The 27,795-nt window shown below is 33.5% G+C and overlaps 1 protein-coding gene across 1 annotated transcript; it reads right to left on the minus strand.

Moving 5' to 3' along the window:
• Positions 1-534: 534 nt before the first annotated feature.
• On the minus strand, positions 535-27,204 carry elk4 (ETS transcription factor ELK4). Its single transcript, XM_056468004.1, has 6 exons — positions 26,669-27,204; positions 22,193-22,491; positions 16,485-17,186; positions 12,781-12,984; positions 6,882-6,998; positions 535-1,919 (listed from the first exon to the last, which is right to left on the minus strand). The coding sequence occupies exons 2-6, from the start codon at positions 22,397-22,399 to the stop codon at positions 1,818-1,820; spliced, it is 1,332 nt and encodes a 443-aa protein (XP_056323979.1). The 5' UTR covers positions 22,400-22,491; positions 26,669-27,204; the 3' UTR covers positions 535-1,817.
• Positions 27,205-27,795: the final 591 nt, after the last annotated feature.

Raw genomic sequence — 27,795 nt, forward strand, 5'->3', positions numbered from 1 at the left:
ATGGCTGCAATTCATCTTTAAAACGAATGCTACAGGGTGGTATGATGCCGTTTCTTTTCCACTGTAACCAGTTTGTCCAGTGGCTCGCTGCATACATCGGGGAGGATATAGAGAGGAGTTGACAGGGTCCAGAAATAGGACAAAAACAAAAGCCAAAACATAAAATAAACAAGTAAATAACAGGGCAAGAATGTGGTAAAATCTAAAAGCGTGGTAAAATTCAGACTGCCACGAGGGCTTTTATTTTTTTGGATTGCTTTTGAAAACACTGTCGGTAGGGTTTAGGGAAGGAGGAGGGTGGGTCAGTTGATTGGTCAGTCATTCAGTCAGTCGACAGTGACCTGGTGGATTTACATGAGTAGAGCAGGCGCAAATGGCACTCATGAGAGAAATTTGAGATCTCAAAAAACATACACAGCGGCCTCAGGTGTATTTGCGAAAACAAAAACTGGAAAAAACGTTGCTCCTGGGACGTATTTGGCGCTTTTCAGAAATGTATACAGGGGTGCGGAATCAGAATGAGCATAGGTTGAATAAACTTCCTACTGAAATTGTGAATAGGGGAACAACGAAAACTAACGACAAACTAACGATAAGAGAGGCGTGGTTACGAATACTGTTTCTGAAACTTATTGTGTCAAACTTTCATCAACTGAGAAGAACCGCCACTTTTTTCAGTCGATTAACTAGCATGGATTAATTATTCACCTTAAGAATAACAGCGTGAGCTAGCAAAATAAACAGTATATGTTGACTTCACACAAACTTTAATAAACTCGACTTCTGCCGATTCTGATTGTTTCATAATGATTGTGTTCATTTTGCTCTTTAAGATTAAAATGTTGTCAAAACGTTGCACAAGCTACTTGTTTAGCTTTACCATAAAAACTGCTCCATAAACGAACCACAAAAGCTCTAATAGCCACGGAGCACAAAATGCTCACAAAAAATGCTGGTGCGGAGTTCCTTTTATAATATTCACATATAAGCCAAAGTGTGTGTACTACCCTGAAAACAAATGGTGCTTGATTTCCTTTTTCCATTTTTAGTTTGTCATTTACATGAGGTAATTTTCGACCCCTCCCCCTGACTATTTCTGGATGGCTAGTAAACACAAGCAGGCGCAAAAGCCTTCGTATAAGTGCAGCTTGTTTTCATCAAGTGCTGTTCGTGTGGTTATTGTGACAAAACACGTTAACTACATGGCAGTATAAGTGCAGCATGAGGAAAGGTACAAGATAAAACAGAGGTCGCCATTAACAAAATCACAAGGCAAAGGGGCGGTTTGGCTTGGCAAGGCAGGCTTGTTTGAGGACTTCTCAAACAAAAGGCAAACATGAGTTGAGACGAGGTGAACTTGCTGGATTATATACAGCGATCGCTCTTTATCTGATGCAAAACTGGCTCTTGACGTCATACGAGAACCGCTTCAGAGTTTAATTGAAGTCTTAAGCTCCACAAGAAACTAAATTCAATTAGGATCCCGATCAAACAATGGTGAAACACGCACAAGATGCCCGTATTGGCAAGAGACGGAGCTGAATATCCATCTGCTTTAGTCTCAGTGGAGAAAAATCAAGAATGGACAGTTTTACAGTGTCCCGCAGACACATTCTGATGGCTTGATATACATCCGAAGGTAAAGTGTATGTAGCATCATGAAGTTCAAGAGTCAAGCGGATGCTCTTGATGCTTAAACGATGGTCATAAATCTTGGTTACCTGAAGAGGGCCGGATCAGGTGAACAGAATGAGGTTAATCTGCGTTTATCAATCATGAACATGAGGCAGAGATGAAGTGTGATGGCCTCGGTGCTCTTATGTCTTCTGTGGGTCGGGGGAGAGAGGGCCCGGTGTGTTGGTGCCGTCTAAATTATAGACGGGAACAGTGAACTGCGTAGAGCTCAGGACAGAAGGAAACTGATACAAAAAAAGGCAGAGAGAAAAAAGAGAGAGAGAAAAAAAAAAGTTTTATAAAATATTGTTATTCTATTGTGAACATCTTAGTGTCACTGGTGTTTTTGTTAACCCTCCTGTCGTGTTCACCTCTCGCTCCTTACTTTAGTGTCAAAATTGACCGCTCTCTTTAACTGCTCTTAAATTGCTCAAAAAGCATTTTTCACCACCAAATATTTATTCAACATTCTTTAGCTGTGAACAATGTCTCAAACTTGTGTTTAACATGAATTTATAGAATTAGACATAAAATAACTGCAGTGAAAATACAAACAGGCACTGAAAATGTATTACAAAATAAACATGTAATGTCATGGAGGTAATCGCGTCGGAGGATCGGCACATAAGCACAGGAAAAAGATGTGTCCCCACAAAAGACTTTGTTCAGTCTGAAATGTGTGTGTGAGTGAGTGAGTTGAAGTGGTGTGTATGGGGATGTTTTCTTTTTGATGGTTGAATATAGTCTGGTTACCCATTCATTTCCTGTGGCAGTCACTTTTGACCAGGAACACCACAGGTGTAACAAGGTTGATTAAAACACTCAAAATTCAATGAAAGAGGTGATCATCACTTTTATGTGTTTAGGTGCATAGTGTGGAGGATATCATAAGGCCTTGAGGCAATCAGATGCAAAACACAATATTTATGAGTGTTTTAAGTTGTAAATAGGTCAGATTTGACCCAAACATGACAGGAAAGTTAAAATCTTTTTAAAAATGATTATAAATCATTTTTGGTAATGGTAATTATTGTTTTTTTTGTCATTTTTCTATGTAAAATAAAGCTGAAAATAAAATATAAACATCTGAACAAAAGTTCAAAATACAGCAAGACAAACAAAGCTATATAAAAATATGCAAAAGAAAATTCGCATGACAAGTACATAAAAAAATTACTAAAATTTAATCCTAAAATAAAGAATAATTTTAAAAAATTATATAAACTAATAGTACTATATAAGCAATATTAACTATTTAAGTTTAATATGGAATAATTATAATATAATAAATATTACAATACTGTTACATTTAGCGTAAATTAGAAAAAAAATTGCATAACAAGTATAACACAAATACTAAAACTTAATCTAAAGCTTAATTAAAAAAAAAAAACGATTCATATAAGCTAATACTACTACATAAGCAACTAGGGCTGCACAACATATTGTTTCAGCATCGATATCGCATTGTGTGCAACCGCAATAGTCGCAATGCATAGATATGCAATGTTGAGTTCGGATTATATTTGTATATTTTTGTATATTATATATTTAATTCACAGTTCAGAACACAATATTTGTGGAGTCACTGCTGTGTAATTTTATTGTTTTTAAGGCCACAGAGAGATTAAAGTATTCAGGCACAAGACCCTTTGCCAATTGGAAGTTTTATTAAATAATTTTTTTTTAAAATATTTTTATTATATTTTTATTTAATATCTGTATTAATTTTTTATTACATTTTATGCATCATTCACTTCCCTACAGAATCATCCCAATCAGTCTAAGTTAATACATTTGGTAACACTATAGGGACCAATGCTCACTATTAAATAATATCTTATTAGCGTGCATGTTATTGAGATATTGGCTGCTTATTAGTACTTATAAACTACATATTCTGCATGATCTTATTCTACATCCCTAACCCAATACCTAAACTACATTAATATCTATTAATAATCTGCAAATAAGGAGTTAGTTTATTGAAGCAAAAGTCATAGATAATGGTTTGCCATTAGAGAGAAGTGGACTATAATTTTTTTCCAAATAGTGCTGTTCATCATTTAGTGAAATTGTAGATACAGGATATAGCACTATATATAAAGCAGAAAAATAAACTATCGCAATGTCAGATTTTTACAATATCTTGCAGCCCTATAAGCAAAATTAACTATTTACGTTCAATATGGAACTTAATCTTAAAATAAACAATAATTAAAAAATATTTTAAAGTTTAATAATAGGAAAAAATTATAATTTAATAAATATTACAATACTGTTACATTTACCTTAAATAAGAAAGAAAAATCGCATAACAAGTACATAACAAATACTAAACCTATTCTTAATCTTAACATAAAAAATATTAATATAACTACTACTACTATATATGCAATATGAACTACTTAAGTTTAAAATAGAATAATTATAATATAATAATAATAAATATTACAATTAGGGATGTCTCGATCAGGTTTTATTCCCTCAAGTCACGTCATTTAAATGAAATCCAATCCTATACTTCTATAATACATAAAGGCTTAGTAGAGACATAGGAGCTACGGACGAACTCCATATGTCTGTTGTGAACACAAGTACATAACACAAATACTTAAACTTAATCTTAAAATAAAGAATAATTAAAAATATTACTACTATATAAGCAATATTAACTATTTAAGTTTAATATGGAATAATTATAATAATAAATATTACAATGATGTTACATTTACAGTTAATAAGAAAAAATAAGTGTTAAGTGTCTATTAATAAAATAAACAATTTACTACAAGATATAAACTGATTATATAAGCATAACGCTTTAAGCCTTATTTTCCAGGACTGTGGGAATCCTAAATAAGTCAGTCTCTCTGACTCCACAAAGAAATCATTCAGCTTTGTAATGAACAAAGCCGTTTTCACTGGAGCCACCATATCGGATTGCATGATTTTTGTCTTGCTACAAAGCTGATCCATTTCCCTGTTCTTCAGAAATACAATCTTTTTTGTAGTTTTTTGTAAACAAATATACATGCAAACTGATTTCTGTGAATGTAATTGCTCAAATATTCATAAGTATTTTGCAAAAACCTGGAATGAGTATATTTCATGTTTATTTCATTCGTTTTTCTTCAGCTTAGTCCCTTTATTTATCAGGGGGCACCACAGTGGAATGAACCACCAACTATTCCAGCATATGTTTTACAAAGTGGATGCCCTTCCAGCCACAACCCAGAACTGGGAAACACCCATTCACTCATTCACACACACACTCATACAGTACAGCCAATTTAGTTTATCCAATTCACCTATAGCGCATGTCTTTGGACTGCAAAGTCCACACAAAAATGCCAATTGGCCCAGCTGGGACTTGAACCAGTGACTTTCTTGCTGTAACGTGACAGTGCTAACCACTGAGCCACCGTGCCGCCCTCATGTGTATTTTTATACTGAAATGTTTATTGTGAGCAAGTTCTAAATCTAAAATACAGGATTAATTTTGTATAAGCATGGGTTGAAAAATATCGATTACAAGCCCACTTGTAAAATATTACGAAGAACAGATGCTTTTAAACACTTCAGGAGCTCTATTTCAACACTGATGCTGTTTGTGAATGTTCATTGCAACTAAAATTCAAGAATCACTGGTTCGTTTAACTGTTAATAGCAACAAAAAAGTTTATTAAAAATGCTTTTGAGAGATGCACCATAAAGCTAAATTTTCAGCTTTCAAACTCCAGAAATAATCTCCAAATTAAGTTGGTTTGGCCTCTTTTTTACGTCACGTTCTCTTGTGTCTTTATTTCACTAAAAACATATCACAGCCTTAAAAGTAAGGCAATTAGAATAATTTTTTTGCTTGAATTGTATCCAAATAAGTGCATATTTAATAAAATAATGCCCCACTTGTGACTCAGGACCACAAAATAAGTGTCAGTTTATGGAAACTTTATGCATTTACGACTTATGCATTATCTAAAAAATGATTAAATAAGCTTCCTGTTGATATATATTTTGTAAGGATATGAGAATATTTGGCAGAAATATTATTGTATATTTACAAAATAATCTTAATGTGACAAAATCTTTACTTATTCTTATGATTTTTGTCATAACAGAAAAAAAATTGGCTATTTTAGCTATTGTGTTCAGCTATTTTAGCTATTGTATGGGAAAACAATGAAATAAAAAAGTGTATTGTGACTTTTTATCTCAGAATTGTGAGATGTATACTCAAAATTCAATTGTATCCAAATAAGTGTATATTTAATAAAGTAATGCCACACTTGTGACTCTGGACCCCAAAATAAGTGTCAGTTTATAGAAACATTTATGATTTATGCATTATCTAAAGAATTTATGCATTGTCTAAAAATGTATTAAATAAGCTTCCCAATGATATATATTTCGTAAGAATATGACAATATTTGGCAGAAATATTAATATATTATTAATGGAATCTGAGGGTTTATTGTGACTTTATATCTCAAAATTGCAATTTTTTCCTCAGAATTGTGAGATGTATACTCGAAATTCAAGTTATTTAGTCAAAATTGCGAGACATTAGCTCACAATTCTGAGAAATAAAGTCAGAATTGCGAGTTTGTATCATGAAAAATAAACTATTACAGTGTTAACATTAACATTTAAACAAATATGTTGTTTTTTACCCTGTTCACATGCAGTGTCTTGCCTTAAAGGGATAGTTCACCCCAAAAGAATACATTTACTCACTATTTATTCACCCAAACCTTTGTGAGTTGCTTTCTTCTGTTGAACACTAGAGAAGATATTTAGAAAAATATTGGAAAGCTGTAACTATTGACTTTCATTGTATTTATTTATTTTAATACTATTCCATAGTATTAACTACTATGGAAGTTAATAGTTACAGCTTTCCAACATTTTTCTAAATATCTTCTTTTGTGTTCAACAGAAGAAAGAAACTCATAAAGGTTTGAAAAAAGTAATGGGTGAGTAAATGATGACAGAATGTTAATTTTTGGGTGAACTATCCCTTTAGGTTTGTTTACGAATGTTTAATGGAATCAGAAAATACTGGAAGGTTAAACCATATTTGAAACAATAAAACAGGTGAACTCCAAATAGATGTTGTGTTGGGCTAATTTAGTTTGATGTCACATTAGTTTGTGCTTTGATCAGGGAATGTAAATGTAAGTTTTTGACTATCATCTGACTCTCACCTGAAAGAGGTTGTGTGCTCCCTGTCTCCGTGCGGGACTGAGCGGCGCCACAGGACTCAGCGTGCTCCAGAAATGAATGTTTGACAGAAGTGGACTGGGCGTGAGCAGCAGCGGCGTCTGCAACAAATGTGAACTTTTACTCCGCTCATCTAGCACGCATTCATTAAAGAACACGCGCGAGCATCACGGCACAAAGCATTTGCAAGAGGCATAACCCCTGAAATATAAATGTTTAATTAAAAGTGGCTTAATGAGACTTTAAGAAGCTGTAAGAATTAATCAGAGGGCAAGGGTGCTGTATTTCATGAAAATCATAAATAATAGATATGAATTATAGTATATTTCATCTTTCATCTCCGTGGGGGGGGTGGTCCTCTGGGGCCGGGGGTTTGAGTGCTCGTAAATGCAAAGATTGTGCAGTTTTAACGAGGTGATCCATCAAAGCAGCATCCAGCTAAAGCTCACCATATGATCGCCAGCATGTAACCCAATGAGTGTCTCTTCTCAGCATCGAGCGTTAGTAGTTTAAGTGGTGCACTACTGCCCTCTAGTGCCTCAAAATGACATAGACGCAAATTCAACAGCTTAAAGGGACAGTTCACACAAAAATTGACTCACTATTCACTGGTTATAAACCTTTATGAGTTCCTTTCTACCGTTGAACACAAATTAAGATGTTTTGAAGAAAGCCCAAAACCTGTAACCCTTGACTTTCATAATAGGGAAAACAAATACTATGGAAGTCAATGGTTACAGGTTTTTAGCTCACTTCAAAATATCTTTTTTGTGTTTAACAGAAGAAAGAAACTCATAAAGGCTTGAAACAAGGGTGAGTATGATAACACAATTTTCACTTTTTGAGTGAACTATCTCTTTAAATGAAATTCAATTTGATCTCCTGGTGATCCTGTGAGGGATAACCATAATTTAGAATTCTTTTTTTTTACCTTCAGAAGACAGTGGTAATTTTATGGTATCGGTGCTCATGTTAGTATTTGTGCATGAGATGGTTATATTTGCGAGCATATTAAAAAGGTTTTCACAAGATACATTTTTTTTCTGCACCTGTAATATAATGCTAATATACAGTGTTCAGCATATATGAGTGCACCAAAATCTCTCATTTAAATATATATTTTCTATAGGATGTTTTACAATATTATATCTGTGCATATACATTAGATTAGTTAGTACTGAAGCCAAATCTGGAGCTTATCTAACAAAATAACTTACAATAATGGTTCAAAAACTAGTACACCCAAATTTATGTTATAGAAAAATATAAAATAAAATGTTCAAAAATAGCAAAAATTAAAAGAAGCAAAAAAATTAAATAAAAATTTGTTAAAATTTTGTAGGTTGTAATTTTTTTGCAATAGTTTGCTTGAATTTAAATGTATTATCTTTCCATTTCTAAAGATGTTCCGTGTCTAAAATATTATTTTAATAAATATACCTGTTTAGTAAATCTGTTTTGTTCAAATGCACCAATATATATTACCAATATTCACTGAGAAATTAATAAAAATATTCATTTTCAAAATGGAGTGTACTCATATATGCTGAGCACTGTATAGTGTTAATTTAGTATGTGCATAAATTTATAAAGTGTTTTAAAAAAAAAACTTAAAATGTCTATTCTGCACTAGTAAAAGATATCCTTAAGATATATACAGTTGAAGTCAGAATTATGAGACCCCTGTTTTTTTCTTCCCAATTTCTGTTTAACGGAGAGAAGATTTTTTTTCAACACATTTCTAAACATAATAGTTTTAATAACTCATTTCTAATAACTGATTTATTTTATCTTTGCCGTAATGACAGTACATAATATTTAACTAGATATTTTTCAAGACACTTCTATACAGCTTAAAGTGACATTTAAAGGTTTAACTAGGTTAATTAGGTTAACTAGGCAGGTTAGGGTAATCAGGAAAGTTATTGTATAAAGATGGTTTGTTCTGTAAACTATCAGAATAAAAATAGCTTAAAGGGGCTAATAATTTGAACCTTGCTCTGGTAAACATAATTTGGGAAATATTTAAAAAAGAAAAAAAGTTCAAAGGGGGGCTAATAATTCTGACTTCAACTGTATATATGTATATTAAGAATATACAGGGTGATTCAAAAAGAATACCACAAACATGATGGTACCCTGGGTAAATAATCAATGTGAAGAGCTTTTTAAAGTAGAAAACAAGTTCATAGATTATCAATATGATCCCCTCCAGACACTCAAGTGACATCAACTCGAAAGGTGTGGTATTGTTTTTGAATCCCCCTGTATATCGTTTATTCTTAGTTATTCGATTTATAGTTATGTGTTTGAGTAAAACATAATTTGTTTTATCCTGTAAACTGATCACATTTCCTCCAAATATAAAATACAAATGTTGTCATTTACAGTTTTATCTTTTTTTTGCATGACATAAAAGTGCTATTTTTTTAAACAACACAATGTCATTTATTATTATTATATTATTATTTAGTTTTTTGGTATTTTTAGACAGATTAAAAAATCTACTAATATTGTTTTCCATTCATTTATTCATTCATTTTCTTTTCGGCTTAGGCCCTTTATTTTTCAGGGGTCGCCACAGCGGAATGAACCGCCTAATATTTTTTAAATATGTTATTTTAAGTAATGTTATTTTAATTTCACCAAAATTTTCTCTGCATCATATCATAGAGAGATTTCATTAATTATTTGCATAAAATTTTTTAAAAGAGTGTAAATAAAACATTGAAAATCAGTTTATTCATCTTTTAACTCATTTAATGAATTCTCTTTTAATTCATTTTAAATACAAATTAAAATCTTTTTACTTTAAAACATTTCATTTACTTGTTAGTTGCCATTTTTTGTATTTGTTTGTTAAATTTCCTTCCTAATACAAATAATTGTGTACCACTTCGCCAAACTCTTAGCCACAGAAACTTCTTGCATAGCATTACAGTAATATATAATCTGCTTTAATATTTGAAATAAGCATAAAAGACATGGGTCTCAAAATCAATTCCTGGAGGGCCGCAGCTCTGTACAGTTGTGCTCACAGCTGATGCAACCAATCAAGGTGTTCAAGACTACGGCTGTTTCTCGTTCTTCAGCGATCTTGCGTCCTCGTGTTCTCATGTAACGTCATCATCAACTGGCAAAGTTCAGTTACCATACTCAAGACCGCAAGATCGGAGGACTCGTGAAACTTGCCGGATGTGTTCTTGATATCGAGGACACACCGATGCAGACTTGAGCACCGAACTCACTCTAGAAGTCCCAGAAGTCATTGCGACGGGATGTTGGATTATAGATTTATTATTAAAGTTCAGAGACATAACTTATTTATCTCAGAAGTTTCCCTAAATGAAACGGTGAAAGTAAACATTAACATGAAAGAATTAATAAAGGAATAAACACATTAAGGGTGTTTATTTGCTGAAATTCGTATTAAAATCTGTTTTATTTATATTGTGCAAAGTATATTTGTAAAGTCTTTATGCAGAGTATGTATTGTAAAAGGGAGAAAGACAATAAATCATTGTATGAATGCTGTAATGTTTAAATCATTTTCGGTTAAAATTGCGCAAGGGTCATGTGACCATCAGGAAGAACCAGGGAGGAACGCAGCATTTCATTTCTCACAGGACGCGTTCTCTGTCCTTGTGGTCTCTCGAGTTTGTTCTTCCGAGGTGACCTAGCAAGACCGGTCTTCACAAGAACGCAAGTCCGTTCTCTGCGTTCTTGGAATTGAGAAACAGCCTACTAGAGACTATTAAGCAGGTGTGAGTTGGAGCTGGTTGAGCAAAACTATGCAGAGCTGCGGACCTCCAGGAATCGAGTTTGAGACCTATGTCTTATATGCTTATTTCAAATATTAAGCCAGATATTATATTATTGAAATGCTATGTAAGAAGTTTCAAACAACAAATCAGAGCTGGCACATGGCATAAGTCAGGGGTGTCCAAACTCGGTCCTGGAGTTCAGATGTCCTGCTGAGTTTAGCTCCAACTTGCTTCAACACACCTGTCAGGAAGTTTCTAGTATACCTAATGAGAGCTTGATTAGCTGGTTCAGGTGTGTTTGATTATGGCTGGAGCTAAACTCTCCAGAACACCGGCCCTCCAGGACTGAGTTTCGCCACCCCTGGCATAAGCGAACTAAGAGGCTGCTTAGAGCCCTATGGCCACCAGGGGCCCCCCAAGAGTAACTGACTCGTTTTTTGGTTATGGATATATTGTCAATGGATAATTATGATTAATAAAATAATATTGTGGCTGCACGGTGGCGCAGTGGGTAGCACGTTCGCCTCACAGCAAGAAGGTAGCTGGTTCGAGCCTTGGCTGGGTCAGTTGGCATTTCTGTGTGGAGTTTGCATGTTCTCCCTGTGTTCGCGTGGGTTTCCTCTGGGTGCTCCCGTTTCACCCACATGTCCAAAGACATGCGGTACAGGTGAATAGGGTATATGCCGAAGCATGCTAATAGGACTTTTAATTTGCCAGTAACCTGTGTTAATCGTTTCCGGTGAAAAGTATGCCAATGCAAAATGGGCGCGTTTAAGATCTGTTTTCTTTAAAAATCAGCGATCTCCACTGGCTGAGTGATATCCGATATAAAGTGGGTCTCAGATTGTACAAGAAATACTGCATTAAATTACATTTTTCCCCGCCGTGTCTTTACAATATGAGCATTTATTTTGCCCCAGTGTATTCAATAAAGCTTCTGCGTTAGCCTGCCGATTCTGAAGGGCGCGTGCGAGTAAACAGCCTTTTGTCTCGTTTTACGCTTGAGCAACTAAATGAATGCCAAAGTCTGTTTAACTGATTGTATTTGAATTACATAACAACATCGATACTGTAAAAGGAACCGTATAAAATGGAAAAAAACTCACAATAACAGGTCACCGGAAGTTTATCAGTATGGGAAAAACACTAGCTCGGCATATACCCTATTGGGTAGGCTAAATTATCCGTAGTGTATGTGTGTGAATGAGTGTGTATAGATGTTTCCCAGTGACGGGTTGCAGCTGGAAGGGCATCCGCTGTGTAAAACATATGCTGGAAAAATTGGCGGTTCATTCCGCTGTGGCGACCCCTAATTAATAAAGGGACTAAGCCAAAAAGAAAACTAATGAATTAATGAAATTATTATTGTTTTCAGTTTGAAATAAGATTATTTTACTTGACTTATTGGCAGATTAATTTATTTGATTTACAGAAGAAAATCACTTTATTTTTAATTATTAGGCATATCTAAAACAATATATATATATAGATATATTTATGTGTCTAAAAATGCTTCTTTATCTAACATTTTTTTAGATATTTGGACTAGAAAAAATTTAAAAAACATAAAAAAAAGCAACTTTTTGCAGTAGTTTATCTTTATTGCCGCTATTCTTGACAGCTTGGCACCATAATTATTATTATTATTATTCAGTAATAATTATTCAGAATCTAATAGTCTGCATCCAGCCGTTGTTGTTTCTGTCAACTTTAATTAAAACTTTTTAATTAATCTTTTGTGTCTATTTGTTTAATTTTGTGGCAAATACCTGGATTTTCTAGGAAGGTATTTCTGCAAAATAAAATGTAGAATTGTATTAGGCTATACCAAAATATATCATGATGTTAGCAGCACAACTAAAGGAAATAAAATCAATAATGCGTTTTTTAGATTTCTACTGTGTCTGTGGATATTCATTGACAATAATTTGTCATATTGCTTGCATCGAGTAATAAAATCCTGCCCTGAAGGCTTGAGTCGGCCCTGCAATAAACGCACCAGACAATCCTCCTCTGTGACCCAAACTAAATCTGCTGATGCTCTGATGACTGTACCAGATGAATAGGAGCAGAAAATAGCCTGTAGTTTCGTGAGTGTGGTGGTCAGGAGGGAACTGACCTGCAGGAAGGCCGGGGTGAGAGACGCTGTCGGGAGGGACGGGCTGGACAGATTGAAAGGGCTCAGGTCAGAGCTGGTCACAACCAGCGTGGGCATTAACTCAAGGCCTTTGGGTTTCTTCGATTTGGAGTTGATATTGCGGGGTGGAGAATCAGGCAGGACACAAGATGATACTGTGGCCTTAGAAACAGAGAAAGGCTGGACCTGATGAATTGAAAAAAAAAAAACAGGTTAAAAACTATTGTAAAAAAAATAAAAGTGGACACTGGTTTAACTCGTTTTTATAAATGATATTTCTGGTGAACTATCTCTTTATATAAAACTGTAACAAATGAGTTATTTTTTAGTTTTTCTCCTGTTGCGCTCAACAAACAACAAAACGAACAGAGAAGAGTCTCATGACCTTAAGGTTAACTTTACACCTTTCTCCAAATATCAGGAGGTAAAATATTGACCCTCGAGCATGACCAAATGACCAGAGAAGGGTCTAATGACCTTAAGGTTGACTTTACACCTTTCTCCAAATATCAGGAGGTAAAATATTGACCCTCGAGCATGACCAAAAGACCAGAGAAGGGTTTCTTGACCTTAAGGTTAACTTTCCCCAAATTTCAAGAGGTAGAATATTGACTCTAGGTAATCATGCTGACACTACAAACCTCAAATTTGTGCTTTGCAATCAGAAACAATGTGCACCTAGCTGAGAGAGAAGGTGGGACTGACCAACTCACTCTTCTATCTTACCTAATAGGCTGACCTTTGGCCAGCACCCAAATTTTGACTATAAAGGTGAGGGTTTCTTGCTGAAACATTGGAAGCTCAGCCGTGGGATAAGTGCACATCGCCCGGCATTCTCGGACATACATGTTGGTTTTCCAATGTGTCTGCAACGGGTTTCCCAGTCTTTGAAGAGGAAAACGATGGCACATCTCTGAGGTTGTATATACTTATATAAAATTGCTTGGGGTTTCATTATCTGTCGTTTATTCATGTAATCTTTTTTTTATTTCGCATTATAAGCCTTTTAATGATGTTTATGAGTATGATTCATGATTATTGGATATTATTGTGATAATTGATATCAGCTGTGTGTACCTGCAATAAACTGTTGAATTGAATTGAATTGAATTGAATTGAATTGAATTGAATTGAATTGAATTGAATTGAATTATGGTGTATGGACCATTACTGGTGCCTTCTCTTGTCGATTAGCACCACACTTGTCTCACTTGAGTAATAATTTAAACCATACTAAAACACTTTTGGCAAGCTGAAACATTTTACATACTAAAATTTGGGGCATACTAAAACATTTTGATCTCATTGTGTAAAGATAGATCTACTAAATCTAGTATAAATCTTCTGTTAAAAGCAAATGTCAGAAAATAAAAGTGGACACTGGCTTAACTCGTTTGTATAGTTTATATCTTTCTGCATGTAAACCATCACTGAATTTATGGTAACACTTTGGTTTTAGTAACAACAATTCACATCATTTACTACTGGCTTATTACCTGCATATTATTAAGATATAGTATGATCTTATTTTGCAATCCCTAATTCTACCCAATTCTAAACACAACTACTAACTTAATAACGATTAATAAGCAGCTAATTAGTAGGGTATTGAGCTAAAAGTCTTAGTTAATGGTTTGTTAATGGTGTGAACATTATGGTTGTACATTAAAATAAAATGTGCCCAATTTCATACTTTGAGTGATTTAAGACTTATTGATGCTACATTCAACACAAATATTATATTATTAAATTAGTCAATGTAACCTGAATATGTGTCATGACTTAAATGAACATTCTTTTGGATAACTGCAATTTACTTCAACCATTATAAAGTTCAGAACAAATGAACTGAATCCAGAGAATTTAATGTGAAATAAAAGAGAAATTGGAGAAAAAGATAATTACAATTTCAGAAGCCCTGTACTTACTATATAGAAACATTTTCTAACTACTGTAAATCCAAAACTGAAATTATGTCATTATGTATTAATGCTGGGCAAAAATTTATCTCATCCAAAATAAACTTTTGCTTTGACACAATATATCTGTGTGTACTCATATTTATTATCTAAATATAAATACACAGATGTAAATACATATATATATATATATATATATATATATATATATATATATATATATATGGATGTAATTTATTGTGATTAATCTTTGCCCAGCACTAATATATATATATATATATATATATATATATATATATATATATATATATATATATATATATATATTCATTCATTTTCTTTTCGGCTTTTTCCCTTCATTAATCTGGGGTCGCCACAGCGGTATGAACCCCCAACTTGCATATGTTTTACGCAGCTGATGCCCTTACAGCTGCAACCAATCACTGGGAAACACCCATACACTTCCATTCACACACATACAATCCAGTCAATTTAGCTTACCCAATTCACCTATAACGCATATCTTTGGACTTGTGGGGGAAACCAGAGCACCTGGAGGAAACCCACGCCAACACAGTGAAAACATGCAAACTCCACACAGAAATGCCAACTGACCCAGCCAAGACTCGAACCAGTGACCTTCTTCACTGTAAGGCGAGAGCGCTACCTACTGCGCCACCATGCTGCCATACATACATAGTTGAAGTCAGAATTATTAGCCCCCCAGTTTATTTTTCTATTTTTTTACGTTTAACGGAGAGACGATTTTTTAACACATTTCTAAACATAATAGTTTTAATAACTCATTTCTAATAACTGATTTATTTTATCTTTGCCATGATGACAGTAAATAATATTTGACTAGACATTTTTAAAGACACTTCTATACAACTTAAAGTGACATTTAAAGGCTTAACTAGGTTAATTAGGTTAACTAGGCAGGTTAGGGTAATTAGGCAAGTTATTGTATAATGATGGTTTGTTCTGTAGACTATCAAAAAAATTTTGTTTAAAGGGGCTAATAATTTTGACCTTAAAATAGATTTTAAAAAATTAAAAACTGCTTTTATTCTAGCCAAAATAAAACAAATAAGACTTTCTTCAGAAGAAAAAAATATTATCAGACATACTGCGAACATTTCCTTGCTCTGTTAAACACCATTTGGGAAAAGTTTAAAAAAGAAAAAATAATTCTGACTTCAACTATATATTCTGGACACCTTGTATTCCTTACATAGCAGAAACCAATTGTCCCCACAAATATAGCAATACTAGTCAATTTTGACCTTGTGGGAAGATTTTTTTGGTTCCCATGGGAAAAAAGACTTATAAATCACACAGAACAAGGTACTTTGAAAATATACAAATGCTAATTGTTTCCTACAAGGGTTGATTTTACGGGTAGGGGGCAGAATATACAGTCAGTACTTTATACAGTACTTCAGTACAATCAGTATAAAAGTCATTACGTCTATGGGAAGTTGCCATTAAAACAGCTGTACAAGTGCGTGTGTGATTGTGTGTGTAGGCTTATGCCAAAACAACAGCCTAAAGATTCTAGGTTAATAAATAAATCTAGTTTAATAAATAAATGATTAAAGGAAGAAACAGGTGTGGGTTAAAAAGCCTATAAAATCACCTCTTTTTGTATTACACACATCACTGTACATACAATATTATTTATGTTTCATAACACAAATTCCCAAAGCCAATACTGCACAACTCACAGTGTAACGTGGTCATCATCATCATCACAAAGTGTCATACCTGCAGCTGTAACTCTGAAGGCTGTGAGGAAAGAGACTCAATCTCACTGTCAATCACCAGCTGCTGTGAATCTGTCATGGGAGAAGAAGAGGGAGACTGGGAGGAATGATGGAGTACTGATGGAGAGATGCTGGACCCCGGGAAGCCTGTCATGGCGTTCTCTGAAGATGTTTTCTCCACAAACGCACACACAGCGTTGGAGACGGAGGTCTGTTTGGCTTCTGGATCAGCCAGAGGTGATTGAGCTGATTGTTCTGGAAGTTCAGGTCTTCCTATAGCAGATGCAGTGCTGCTTTTTTGTGGCATGGTCCCAAATTTGATAACTGTGGATAACGGCTGGGGTGAGTCCTGGATGGTCTTTTTCTCCATTAGCTTTTCTCCTGGGTTTTCATTCTTGGTGGCTTTAAAAAGTTGCGTACCTGATTGCAAAGAGGTCAAAGTGAAGGATGTATAAAGGCCGGAGTGGATGTATTCATTCCGGCTGGATGATTTAGACTGAGCCAGTGCTCCCGCTCCTCGGTCTATGATGGATTTGTTGTCTTTATCTCTGGAGATGTTTGCTGGTTGGTCGGAGAGAGGCAGAGGGCCGTTCGAGCCTCCGTCTGCACCCTCGGTCCTGGCCATGATGTCTCCTTTTAGGATGTCAGGATACGACACGAAACGATACACAAACTTCTGACCGTTGACTTTCTTGATGATGTTCTACAAGAAAAGACGGGAGAACAATGCATGTTTATATTAACTGATGAATAACTTAAATTAATCAAGATGAATTCAGCTTTATTTCCATTACGCTACATGTGTGGACAAACAGTGGACTGAAATGTTGTGTCTTGCAGGACTATGGTGCTACAAAAATAAACACAATCATAAATATAAACGGGTGGCACAGAGGGTAGCACTGCTGCCTCACAGCAAGAAGGTCGCGAATTCGAGCCTTGGCTGGGTCAGTTGGCGTTTCTGTGTGGAGTTTGCATGTTCTCCCCGTGCTCGCAGAGGGTTTCCTCCGGGTGCTCTGGTTTCCCCCACAGTCCAAACACATGCGCTTTAGGTGAATTGGGTAAGCTAAATTGTCCGTAGTGTATGTGTGTCAATGAGTGTGAATGAGTGCTTCCCAGTGATGGGTTGCAGCTGTAATGGCATCCGCTGCGTAAAACATATGCTGGATAAGTTGGCAGTTCATTCCGCTGTGGCGACCCCTGATTAATAAAGGGACTAAGCCGAAAACAAAATGAATGAATGAATAAATATGAATAAATACAACACTGGACATATTTGAGAGCTATTTTAAACCTATACATAACTAACATACTGGAGCGGTATTATTTAAAATACTATACATATACTATAATTAAATACTTAACAATACACATAACCTAAGACTACAAGAGCACTTTTATAAAAGACAGAACAATACTGTGCAAGATATTTGAGGTATTTAAGGTTGAAGAAAACTAGTAGTGCAGAATAATTTGTGGTATATTGACAAGCAAACATTGTTTTCCTCATTGAGTCCTTGTAAGATGGAGTTTAAGTAAAGTGTCCAGTGCATATGGAGAAAATGGTGTTTTTACAGGTGGTTTGTCAAGCCCACTCACCTGTGTGAGGCACACTCAGAAATGTTTTATAAGGATATGGAGTGATTGCAAGAAAGTGTTTGGTGTAAATGTGCAAACTGATGCAAATGTCAGTTAAAGTGTCAGAGAGAAAAAAGAGTGTGTTTTCTACAAGTGGTTTTGTCAAGCCTATTCACCTGTGACAACTTAAATGTCTCTCAGGTTTATTTTTGTTATTATAGTAAACACATTTTTTTATAGCCAGCTGATAACTAACATCTATTTAAACTGTCACAAGTAAATAGAAACAACTGAATTATGGATATCTTTATAAATCCCTTTATGAATCCAGAATTATTAGCCCCCCTGTTTATTTTTTCCCCAATTTCTGTTTAACGGAGAGAAGATTTTTTCAACACATTTCTAAACATAATAGTTTTAATAACTCATCTCTAATAACTGATTTATTTTATCTTTGCCATGATGACAGTAAATAATATTTCACTAGATATTTTTCAAGACACTTCTATACAGCTTAAAGTGACATTTAAAGGCTTAACCAGGTTAATTAGGTTAACTAGGGAGGTTAGGGTAAATAGGCAAGTTATTGTATAACTATGGTTTGTTCTGTAGACTATGAAAAAAATATATAGCTTAAAGGGGCTAATAATTTTGACCTTAAAATGATTAAAATTAAAAGCTGCTTTTATTCTAGTCGAAATAAAACAAGACTTTCTAAAACATAAGTCTTTCTCCAGAAGAAAAAATATTATCAGATATTAATACTGACTTCAACTGTATATATATATATCTATATATATCTTTTTTCTCTGTATGTATGTATGTATGTATATATATATATATATATATATATATATATATATATATATATATATATATATATATATATATATATATATATATATATATATATATATATATGTATATATATATATATACAGTTGAAGTCAGAATTATAAGCTCCTTTAAATTATTAGCCACCACATTTATTTTACTACCCAATTTTTTTGTAATGTTGAGAAAAAAATTTCAACATTTTTTTAAAAACTGTAAAACTGCTTTCATTCTAGCCGAAATAAAACAAATAAGGCTTTCTCCAGAAGAGTTAAACATCATTTGGGAAAGTGGGGGCTAATAATTCTGACTTCAACTATTTATATACAACTATATATATATATATATATCATTACCTTTTTTATAATAAAAACTATTTAACATTCATTCAAATGAACATACTATTTTCATATTTATATTAAATTATAGAAATACTCTTATTCAGATTACATACGTAAGTAATAATTTAACAGGCTGTTGAATTAATACAAAGATAACTATATTAAAATAATTCTATGTAAATAATTCCACTTATTATCCAACTTATTATTCCACTGTTAATTTTCCAAGACATGTGTTGGAAAGGTTTTTGTCATCAAACTGCTCCTGAATGAAGGACTAGTTTATTACGCATCTCATCCAAAGCCATTCATCCATTTTTTTTTGTTTTATATATACTTCTTTTTATATGTACATGTATTATTATAAATGTATATTTTATTATTGTTTGGATGTAATATCATGTAAAGTTAAATGTAAACGAAACAAAACTTTCTTTCTCTCTAAAAAAAATTTAATTACATAAATAAATAAATAATTAAATAGATCATTTTAATATGCGATATCATTGGTCCAAGAACAGTTCCTGCTTGTCAGAACTGTATAACAAGAGGCGATTCTGTCATAAATAATGTTAACACTGTTGTCATTTAAAAAAGTATTAACATGTGAAGCTTTCTGGATTCTCAGAAGCATTGAAAATAAATGATCTTAAACAGGAAATACATTAGGACCATTGTTATTGTTTACATCCCTCAAAATGGTCTACATCTTGAGAGAAAGTTTTGTTTTGTGTACATTTAACAATGCAAAAACAAGACAAACTTCAGTCTGCTTACTTTTTTGATGATGAAAAGATTTGAGGAAAAATAAAAATCATGTTTATTTTAGCTAAGGATTGACCGTTCTCCTACATGCATCCAAAAATAATGTCAAATCCCAAACAAATCAACTAAAACATGCCTCACATGTACTTTTTACCAGCCAGTCAGTTGCATTCTTGTACCCTCTCCAACAAAATAACATGCAATTAAGTGAAAGAGCCCAGCAAGAATTCGGTAAACGATACCTCGTGCCCTGTGGTGCCAAGATGAAGCTTAAAACGCAAGTGCCAAACCCTCAAACACGAGGTTCGCACTCAAAAACAAACCACTAGCGAGAGGCCATGACTTCCTCACTGTGCTAACGGGATCTGTGACCCTCTTCTTGTAGTTCAGAGGGATTTGATTGTGTGTTTATAACAACAAAACAACTTACTGGTGGAGAAGTGGAGTGTGGGGGTGATGAGAGGCCTGAACGCTAGCAATTATTATAAACACTGATTTAAATATACAGACGCAACAGCATTAACCTGGTAAATCACAAAAGCACAAAAGTCTATGAGGATCAGTACATCCCCAAAAACGTTATAAGTAATATTACTATTTAACAGTGCATAATTAGAACGTTTAATTGTTTTGTAATTTATTGTTTATTTACTTTACAATTTAAGCATTTATTTTAACCCATGGGAACTGTCAATTTCTAATTTCCAAAAATGAAATACTGTGTTTAATTCCTCTTTTCAATTCAATTCAGTTCTACTCATTCATTTTCTCTGGCTTAGTCTCTGATTTATCAAAGCTCACCACAGTGGAATGAACCGCCAACTATTCCAGCATATGTGCTGGAATACTATTACAGCGGATGCCCTTCAAGCCACAATCCAGTACTGGGAAACACCCACACACACGCCTTCACATACACTCATACACTTTTATGAGTGTAATTTAGTTTACTGAATTCACCTATTGTGCGTGTCTTTGGACTGTGGGGGAAACCAGAGCACCCGGAGGAAACCGGTGGCTCAGTGATTAGCACTGTCACCTCACAGCAAGAAGGTCGCTGGTTCAAGTCCTGTAATTCAATTCATTTTTATTTCTCTAGCGCTTTTACAATGTAGATTGTTTCAAAGCAGCTTAACGTAGAAGTTCTAGTAAACTGTGTTAGTCCAGTTTTCAGAGTTGAAGGTCAGTTCAGTTCAGTTCAGTTCAGTTTAGTTCAGTTAAGTGTGGCTTAAATTTTACAGCTGAAAGTCCAAACACTGACGACCAAATTCATCGATGCGCAACTTCACAAGTCCCAAATCAAGCAAGCATATTGGTAATATTGTAAAACATATGCCGGAATAGTTGGTGGATCATTCTGCTGTGGTGACCTCTGATAAACCAGAGACCGAAGCAAAATAAATTAATGAATAGACACAAATTACAGCCAGAATTACATGGACAAATAATACTAAAAAGACTACTACTACTACTACTACTACTAATAATAATAATAATAATAATAATAATAATAATAAATAATAATAATATAAATAATAATAATAATAATAACAACAACACTTTCCGTTAAATTAGAAATTATTAACACTAGCTAAAACTGTGTAATTATGTAACAAGTAACAATGAAATCCTGATTTTTAAATGAGTTTTTTACATAAAATGAATAATAATTAAATGTATTATTAATTTATTGTGTTACCAAAATTTTAGTTTGTTAGGTACAACACTTACTAATACTTATACAATGCACAAAAAACCATAGTTGTATGTCAACATTAGTTAATTTTTTTTAATTAACTTTTAATTTAATTCATTTCATTTTATTTGATTCATTTATTTTTTTACTAACATCAAGAAAGATGAACAAATGCTGTAAATATATATTGTTTAGTTTTAGTTCACGTTAACTAATGAATTATTACATGCTTTGAATGTTATTAGTTCTCTTGCCACAAAGATTACACAAGATAATCGCCAATAATAATAATAATACATAAACAAATAGCCATTTTTATTGTTAATTAAAATAATTGTTATTTTAATATAATCCTTAAGGATATTCATCACAAGACAAAAAATGACTATTACTACTGCTACTAATAATAAAAAACACACATACACAAGTATTGACCAATAACCAATATGATCCAAACGAGAGTGTGTAAATGATAACAAAGACGACATTACACACCTTGTCGTAGTAGTAGCGCAGGGCCCGGCTGAGCTTGTCGTAGTTCATGCTGGGTTTGTTCTTGCGGGCTCCCCATAATCGGGCCACCTCTTCCGCCTGCAGCAGCTTGAACTCTCCGTCCTCATTGGTCCAGCAGATGAGCTGCTCGTTCCCTGGGTCCAACAGAAGCTGCAGCAGGAACTGCCAGAGTGTCACAGAGCTGTCCATGTCCTTCTCGAAATGTTACCTTCAGGATCCTGACCACGCTCACAGCCTGGCCGACATTTCACGGCATATTCCTGAAAATATTCTGAAGGAGGCTGAAATGATGGAGATGCAATCAGATCAGAAACAGACATACAGTAAAAGTCAAAATAATTCACCCTCTAGTGAATTTTTTTTCTTTTTTAAATATTTCCCAAATGATGTTTAACAGAGCAAGGAATTTTTTTACAGTATTTCCTTTAATATTTTTCTTCTGGAGAAAGTCTCATTGGAGACAACAATTTTAAGCTCAAAATTATTTGCCTCCTTAAGCAACGGAACAAACCATTCTTATACAATGACTTGACTAATAAACTTTAATAACCTAGTTAAACCTTTAAATTTCACTTTAAGCTGAATACTGGTATTTTGAAAAATATCTAGTGAAATATTATTTACTGTCATCATGGCAAAGATAAAAGAAATCAGTTATTAGAAGAGTTATTAAAACTATTATATTTAGAAATGTGTTGAAACCCATCTCTGGGAAAATAAAAAGTCATAATAATTTTATTAAATGTGTTAATGTGTTTATTAAATGAGTTAATAATTGATAAAATTCAGTGTTGTTGTTTTTTTAACGTTAACATAATATGGCTATTTCTCACTGTTGATTTTAATGCATTGATTAAGGTTTACTAATGAAACTTTAGTGTGAAACTAGTTTCACAATTCTTTTTTGTTTTGTTTTTGTTGTTCTTTTAAATTGAAAAGAAAGATGTAAATATGATGTATTGTATATTATATTGTATTATATATTTTTACAATAATAATAATAAAAGTTTTACAGTATTATAGTACAATTTGTAGTATTGCACTTTATCATCATTTTGCAATTTTATTTTGTTTAAAGTCTTTATTTACTCTGAACATGTATATAAAAACAGGGTTATTATTATACCTGTTAAAGTAATCTTTTTTATACTTGTTTCTTTCATTGCTGTAATTTTGTAACTGCTGTTTTTTATGGTTTATTTATAGTTTATCCTTTATTTATTGTTTTTTTATTTATTGTTTTTTATGTACAGATAAAATGTATTAGTATTAGAAGTAGTAGTAGTATATAGGGATGATACAGTATTCCATGACAAAAGTTTCTGCAATTAATTGCAACAAGAAAATTTGATTCATTTTAAACAATACAAATTAATATAGATAATCACACCTTGAATGACCATTCCTTAAAGAAAAAATACAAATAGTGCTGGGCTAGGATTAAGCATGATTAATTGCATCTAAAATAAATGTTTTTTTTTTTTTATGTAATTATTATATATATTTATTATGTATAGTAATACACACTTATACATAAAAATAAAACTATTTACATTGATAATTAAAAGTATCATACACACATATTTTTTATATCCAAATATAAACATTTTGTCAAACATATGCATGCATATGTAAATTTATTATATACATAATAAAAATACAGAGCACACACACATATATTGTGTATATACAAACCTTTATTTTGGATTTACCGCAATTAATCTTTGCCCAGCACAACAACAAACAAAAAAAAACATTCATACCCTATTAAATACCAAATGGTACTGGTCTTCAGTGTAATCCTGTCGATGTGAAGACTAGAGGCCGGCAATGTGTGTGCGTGTGTGTGTGTGTAACTAAGCAGCTTAAATTAAAACTAAATCTGCCTCGACTCATCCAATATCCAGCTGGTAGTTGCCAAAGACTGAAAAAAAAGTCTCCCACATACAATCTGACAGAACAGAACGCAAATATAGAAACACAGAGGCGAGACATGACAGCTTTCCTCAGACTGAGATGAGGTCTGGGAATTTTACACTACACAAAGAGTTCAGGTTAAGAGGAACCTAGAATAAAGCTAAAATTGTGGCCTGCTGCATGATGATGGTGACTGCATACTGTAAAAGTGATACTTGTGCAACTTTAATTAGACGCACATTTGGTTGTTATTCATCCTATAGAATCTGAAATCTGTAATGACCTGTGTGTACTTCCAATGAAATCAATTCCATATGCTTTGTTTTTGTATTATTTGTTTTGCATTGATCATTTCAGTTATGGTTATATAATCATTTAGTTATTCATTTAGATATTCATTTAGTTATTCGTTTAGTCATCCAGTTATTTGATTCATATTTTGATTCATTTATGTATATCATTTATTATTCATTCATTCATTCATTTTCTTTTTGGCTTAGTCCCTTTATTAATCAGGGGTCGCCACAGCGGAATGAACCACCAACTTATCCAGGATAGGTTTTACGCAGAGGATGCCCTTTCAGCTGCAACCCATCACTGGGAAACATCCATACACACTCACACACAGTCATACACTACGGACAGTTTAGCTTACCCAATTCACCTATAAAAGTCTTTGGAAGCCCACACCAACACGAGGAGAACATGCAAACCCCAAACAGAAATCCTGACTGACCCAGCCTAGGCTCGAATCAGCAACCTTCTTGCTGTGAGGTGATCATGCTCCCCACTGTGCCACCGTGACGCCCATTATATGTTATATTAATTGATATTATATTCATTTTTCTATTGTTTAGTCTTATTTTGATGGTGAATGAGAAATGTTCCTCTCCACTGATATGAGATATGAGGGTATGTCTCTGATTCAAGACAGTCTTGTGGCCTGATGTATAATAACATTTGTTTTGTTTGTGCTGCTCAGACGAAGTATGAGAGCACGCCAGAGCACATGCAACTAAGATTATTCAATAAACCCTGCTCTTTTATTATCACCACTTCGTCTCCTGCTCATGCTCTTCTCTGGCTTCCTTCCAGTCGACTCCTTTGTTGATAGTAGACTGTGAATTCAGTTGAAAACTGGTTAACAGGTTTGGGTATTGGAAACTCTGCTGACTTGTTGTCCAAATACCCAGAGAAGCTGACATTTCCTGACAAGATCTGGTGTCAAGGGCTAGGCATGGGACCATAACCGGCTTCAAAGAATACCGCGGTTTGGAAAAGTTAAGGTTTTACAACCCCTCAAATTTTCTTTAATACCATTCCTATGGTATATATAAGTTTTTTTTTATTACATGTTTTTCAAGACTATTTTATTTAGTTTTTTATGGCAACAGTATTTCCACATCAAAAGCTACTGGTCTGTCCACTTTCAGCTGCTTTATCAAGTTTTTAAAACTAATGGAGATAGCAGAAGTCAATAATTTATTTTAATTATTCAGCCTCACACATTAACCGTGGCAAAATATTTGAAATGTTTCTTAAAAATAAAATGTATTGTGTTCAATGGGGGGAAGTTGTTGTTTTTTATCCAGACATTTAAAAAGAATATATTTTAGAGCAGTAATCACATTACCGTGATACCATTAAACCGTGATATTTGTAGCCAAGGTTATCATACCTTCAGAATCATATAATAGCCCATGCCTATCCGGGACTAAACGTTATTTATCTGGCGTGGAGATTGTGATCTAACAACCCTTTATTAAAGGACAAACTGTCATAAATATGTAATTACACAATAAAAACAATGTAATAGTGTATGTCAATCATCATATACACCTCTGAATTTATTTTACACTGCATAATGATATTTGATGCTTCCATAATCCTAAAATTATTTGGTGTATTTAACAAATAAATCTTTAACATAATGTTCTGAAATTTGTTGCAGGACTGGCAAAACTACTAGTAAATTCACCATGTACCGCTGAAAAACCCCTAGACCACTAGAAAAATTTGGGTTTATATGAATTGCAATTGATAGTTTTGTTTTTGTGTAAAACTATATATTTTTACTACCTTGATTAACTTAACTTGCAGGATATATAGACTCAAAATTTATCAATTACTTTGTGTAATTACCAGTTAAATATGTTGAAATATTGTGTGGCAATGGTTGGAAAAACCTAAAAAAAGAATCCTAATGTATTATTAACCCAAAATAACTCACTTTAAACCCTATGTGAGTCTAAAATTTGCTATATGACTTAATTCTAATTAAAATAATTGTTTAAAGTGCTCAAATCTGGACAGTTTTACGTCGTTAGCTAATGCAAAACCTCCACGTCAAATTAACAACATTTAACAGTGCATGCAGGTCAAAGTACATAATATAATTCATTTAATCCTTAAAACTAGTTAAAAACCCAACACATTATGAAGTGACTTAAAACAAACCTGTCTGTCCAAACATGTTAAACAACAACCTGTTAGAACTTGAGTTTGGTTTGTTAGCATATAGCTAATGTCTGTCAAACTCACCTGAAAAGCTTTCTGCTCTCCAGAGTCGTTCCTCGAGTGGACTCTTTAACAGATTGATTGCCAAAAAGAAATAAAATAAAATAAAAAACGACGTCCGTTTTCTTGTATGTTTACATCGTGTAAAGATATTTGGTGGTCAGCTAGCATAGCGTGCTAGTGCGCTAGCTAACGGAGTCTTAGCAAACTTTAGACCCATTGAACTAACAGTAGTTAATGTAAATTCGATTATTTAAAGCGATTTCTTGTCGTATTGCCAACGAGAACGACAAAAGATGGAAAAGAGCAACGTTAAAGTCTATTAACCGTAACGTTACTCATAATTTTCGCTGCAACCATAATAATAGGAAGCAAGCACAGCAGATTAAACACTTTCGCTGTAACAGCGCGCAATAAAACTGCAGAACAAAGGCTGAGATTTTATGAATCTGTAAGAAACGAGCTCCATTCAGTTTAAACAGCGTTAATGTCCTCCAGATGTAAATTCAGCAGCTTAAGAAATGCAGTAAATCCAGACTGCAGTAAAAGCATGCATGCAGATCATCTCATGATGGACTGTCCCATTTAATATGTGACCATGGTAAAATTATTTAACGTATTAAAAACGTCTGGTTGAGAAGACACTTAGAATCCAAATCCGGATGGCATTGAAATATTATATAACATCCATTCAGTTTGACTGCACTTTGACATTTAGATAAGAAATGACCGATAGGTAGACATGGAGAAGAAATTACAGATGAAATACATTAATATGTCAGTCAGATGGATAGACAATTAGCCAAAATGCATATTTGAATTGTCACAGACAGATTAATGCACATGCAAAGAGATACTTTCACTCACATAAAAAACAAACTTTTTTACTCAGTCCTATATTATTTTACATTCTCAATTTACATTATACAGTCTAACAGCTGGATAGTTATGCAAGACTTCCTCAAAATATGAAATTAATTACTTCCCTAAAATATAAAAATTATTTCACTAAGAGCAATGTGATTATGTAAACTCAAGCTCAACTGAAAGGAGTGAATTTTCTGATAGATGTCTGCTCCAGGATGGAGTAGTGTCACTACATCCTTATGTCGTTATGATTATTAATAACGTTCAATGTTTAAGAGCCTAGA

Source organism: Danio aesculapii, chromosome 11, assembly GCF_903798145.1.
Source record: "Danio aesculapii chromosome 11, fDanAes4.1, whole genome shotgun sequence".
Classification (NCBI taxonomy): Eukaryota; Metazoa; Chordata; class Actinopteri; order Cypriniformes; family Danionidae; genus Danio; species Danio aesculapii.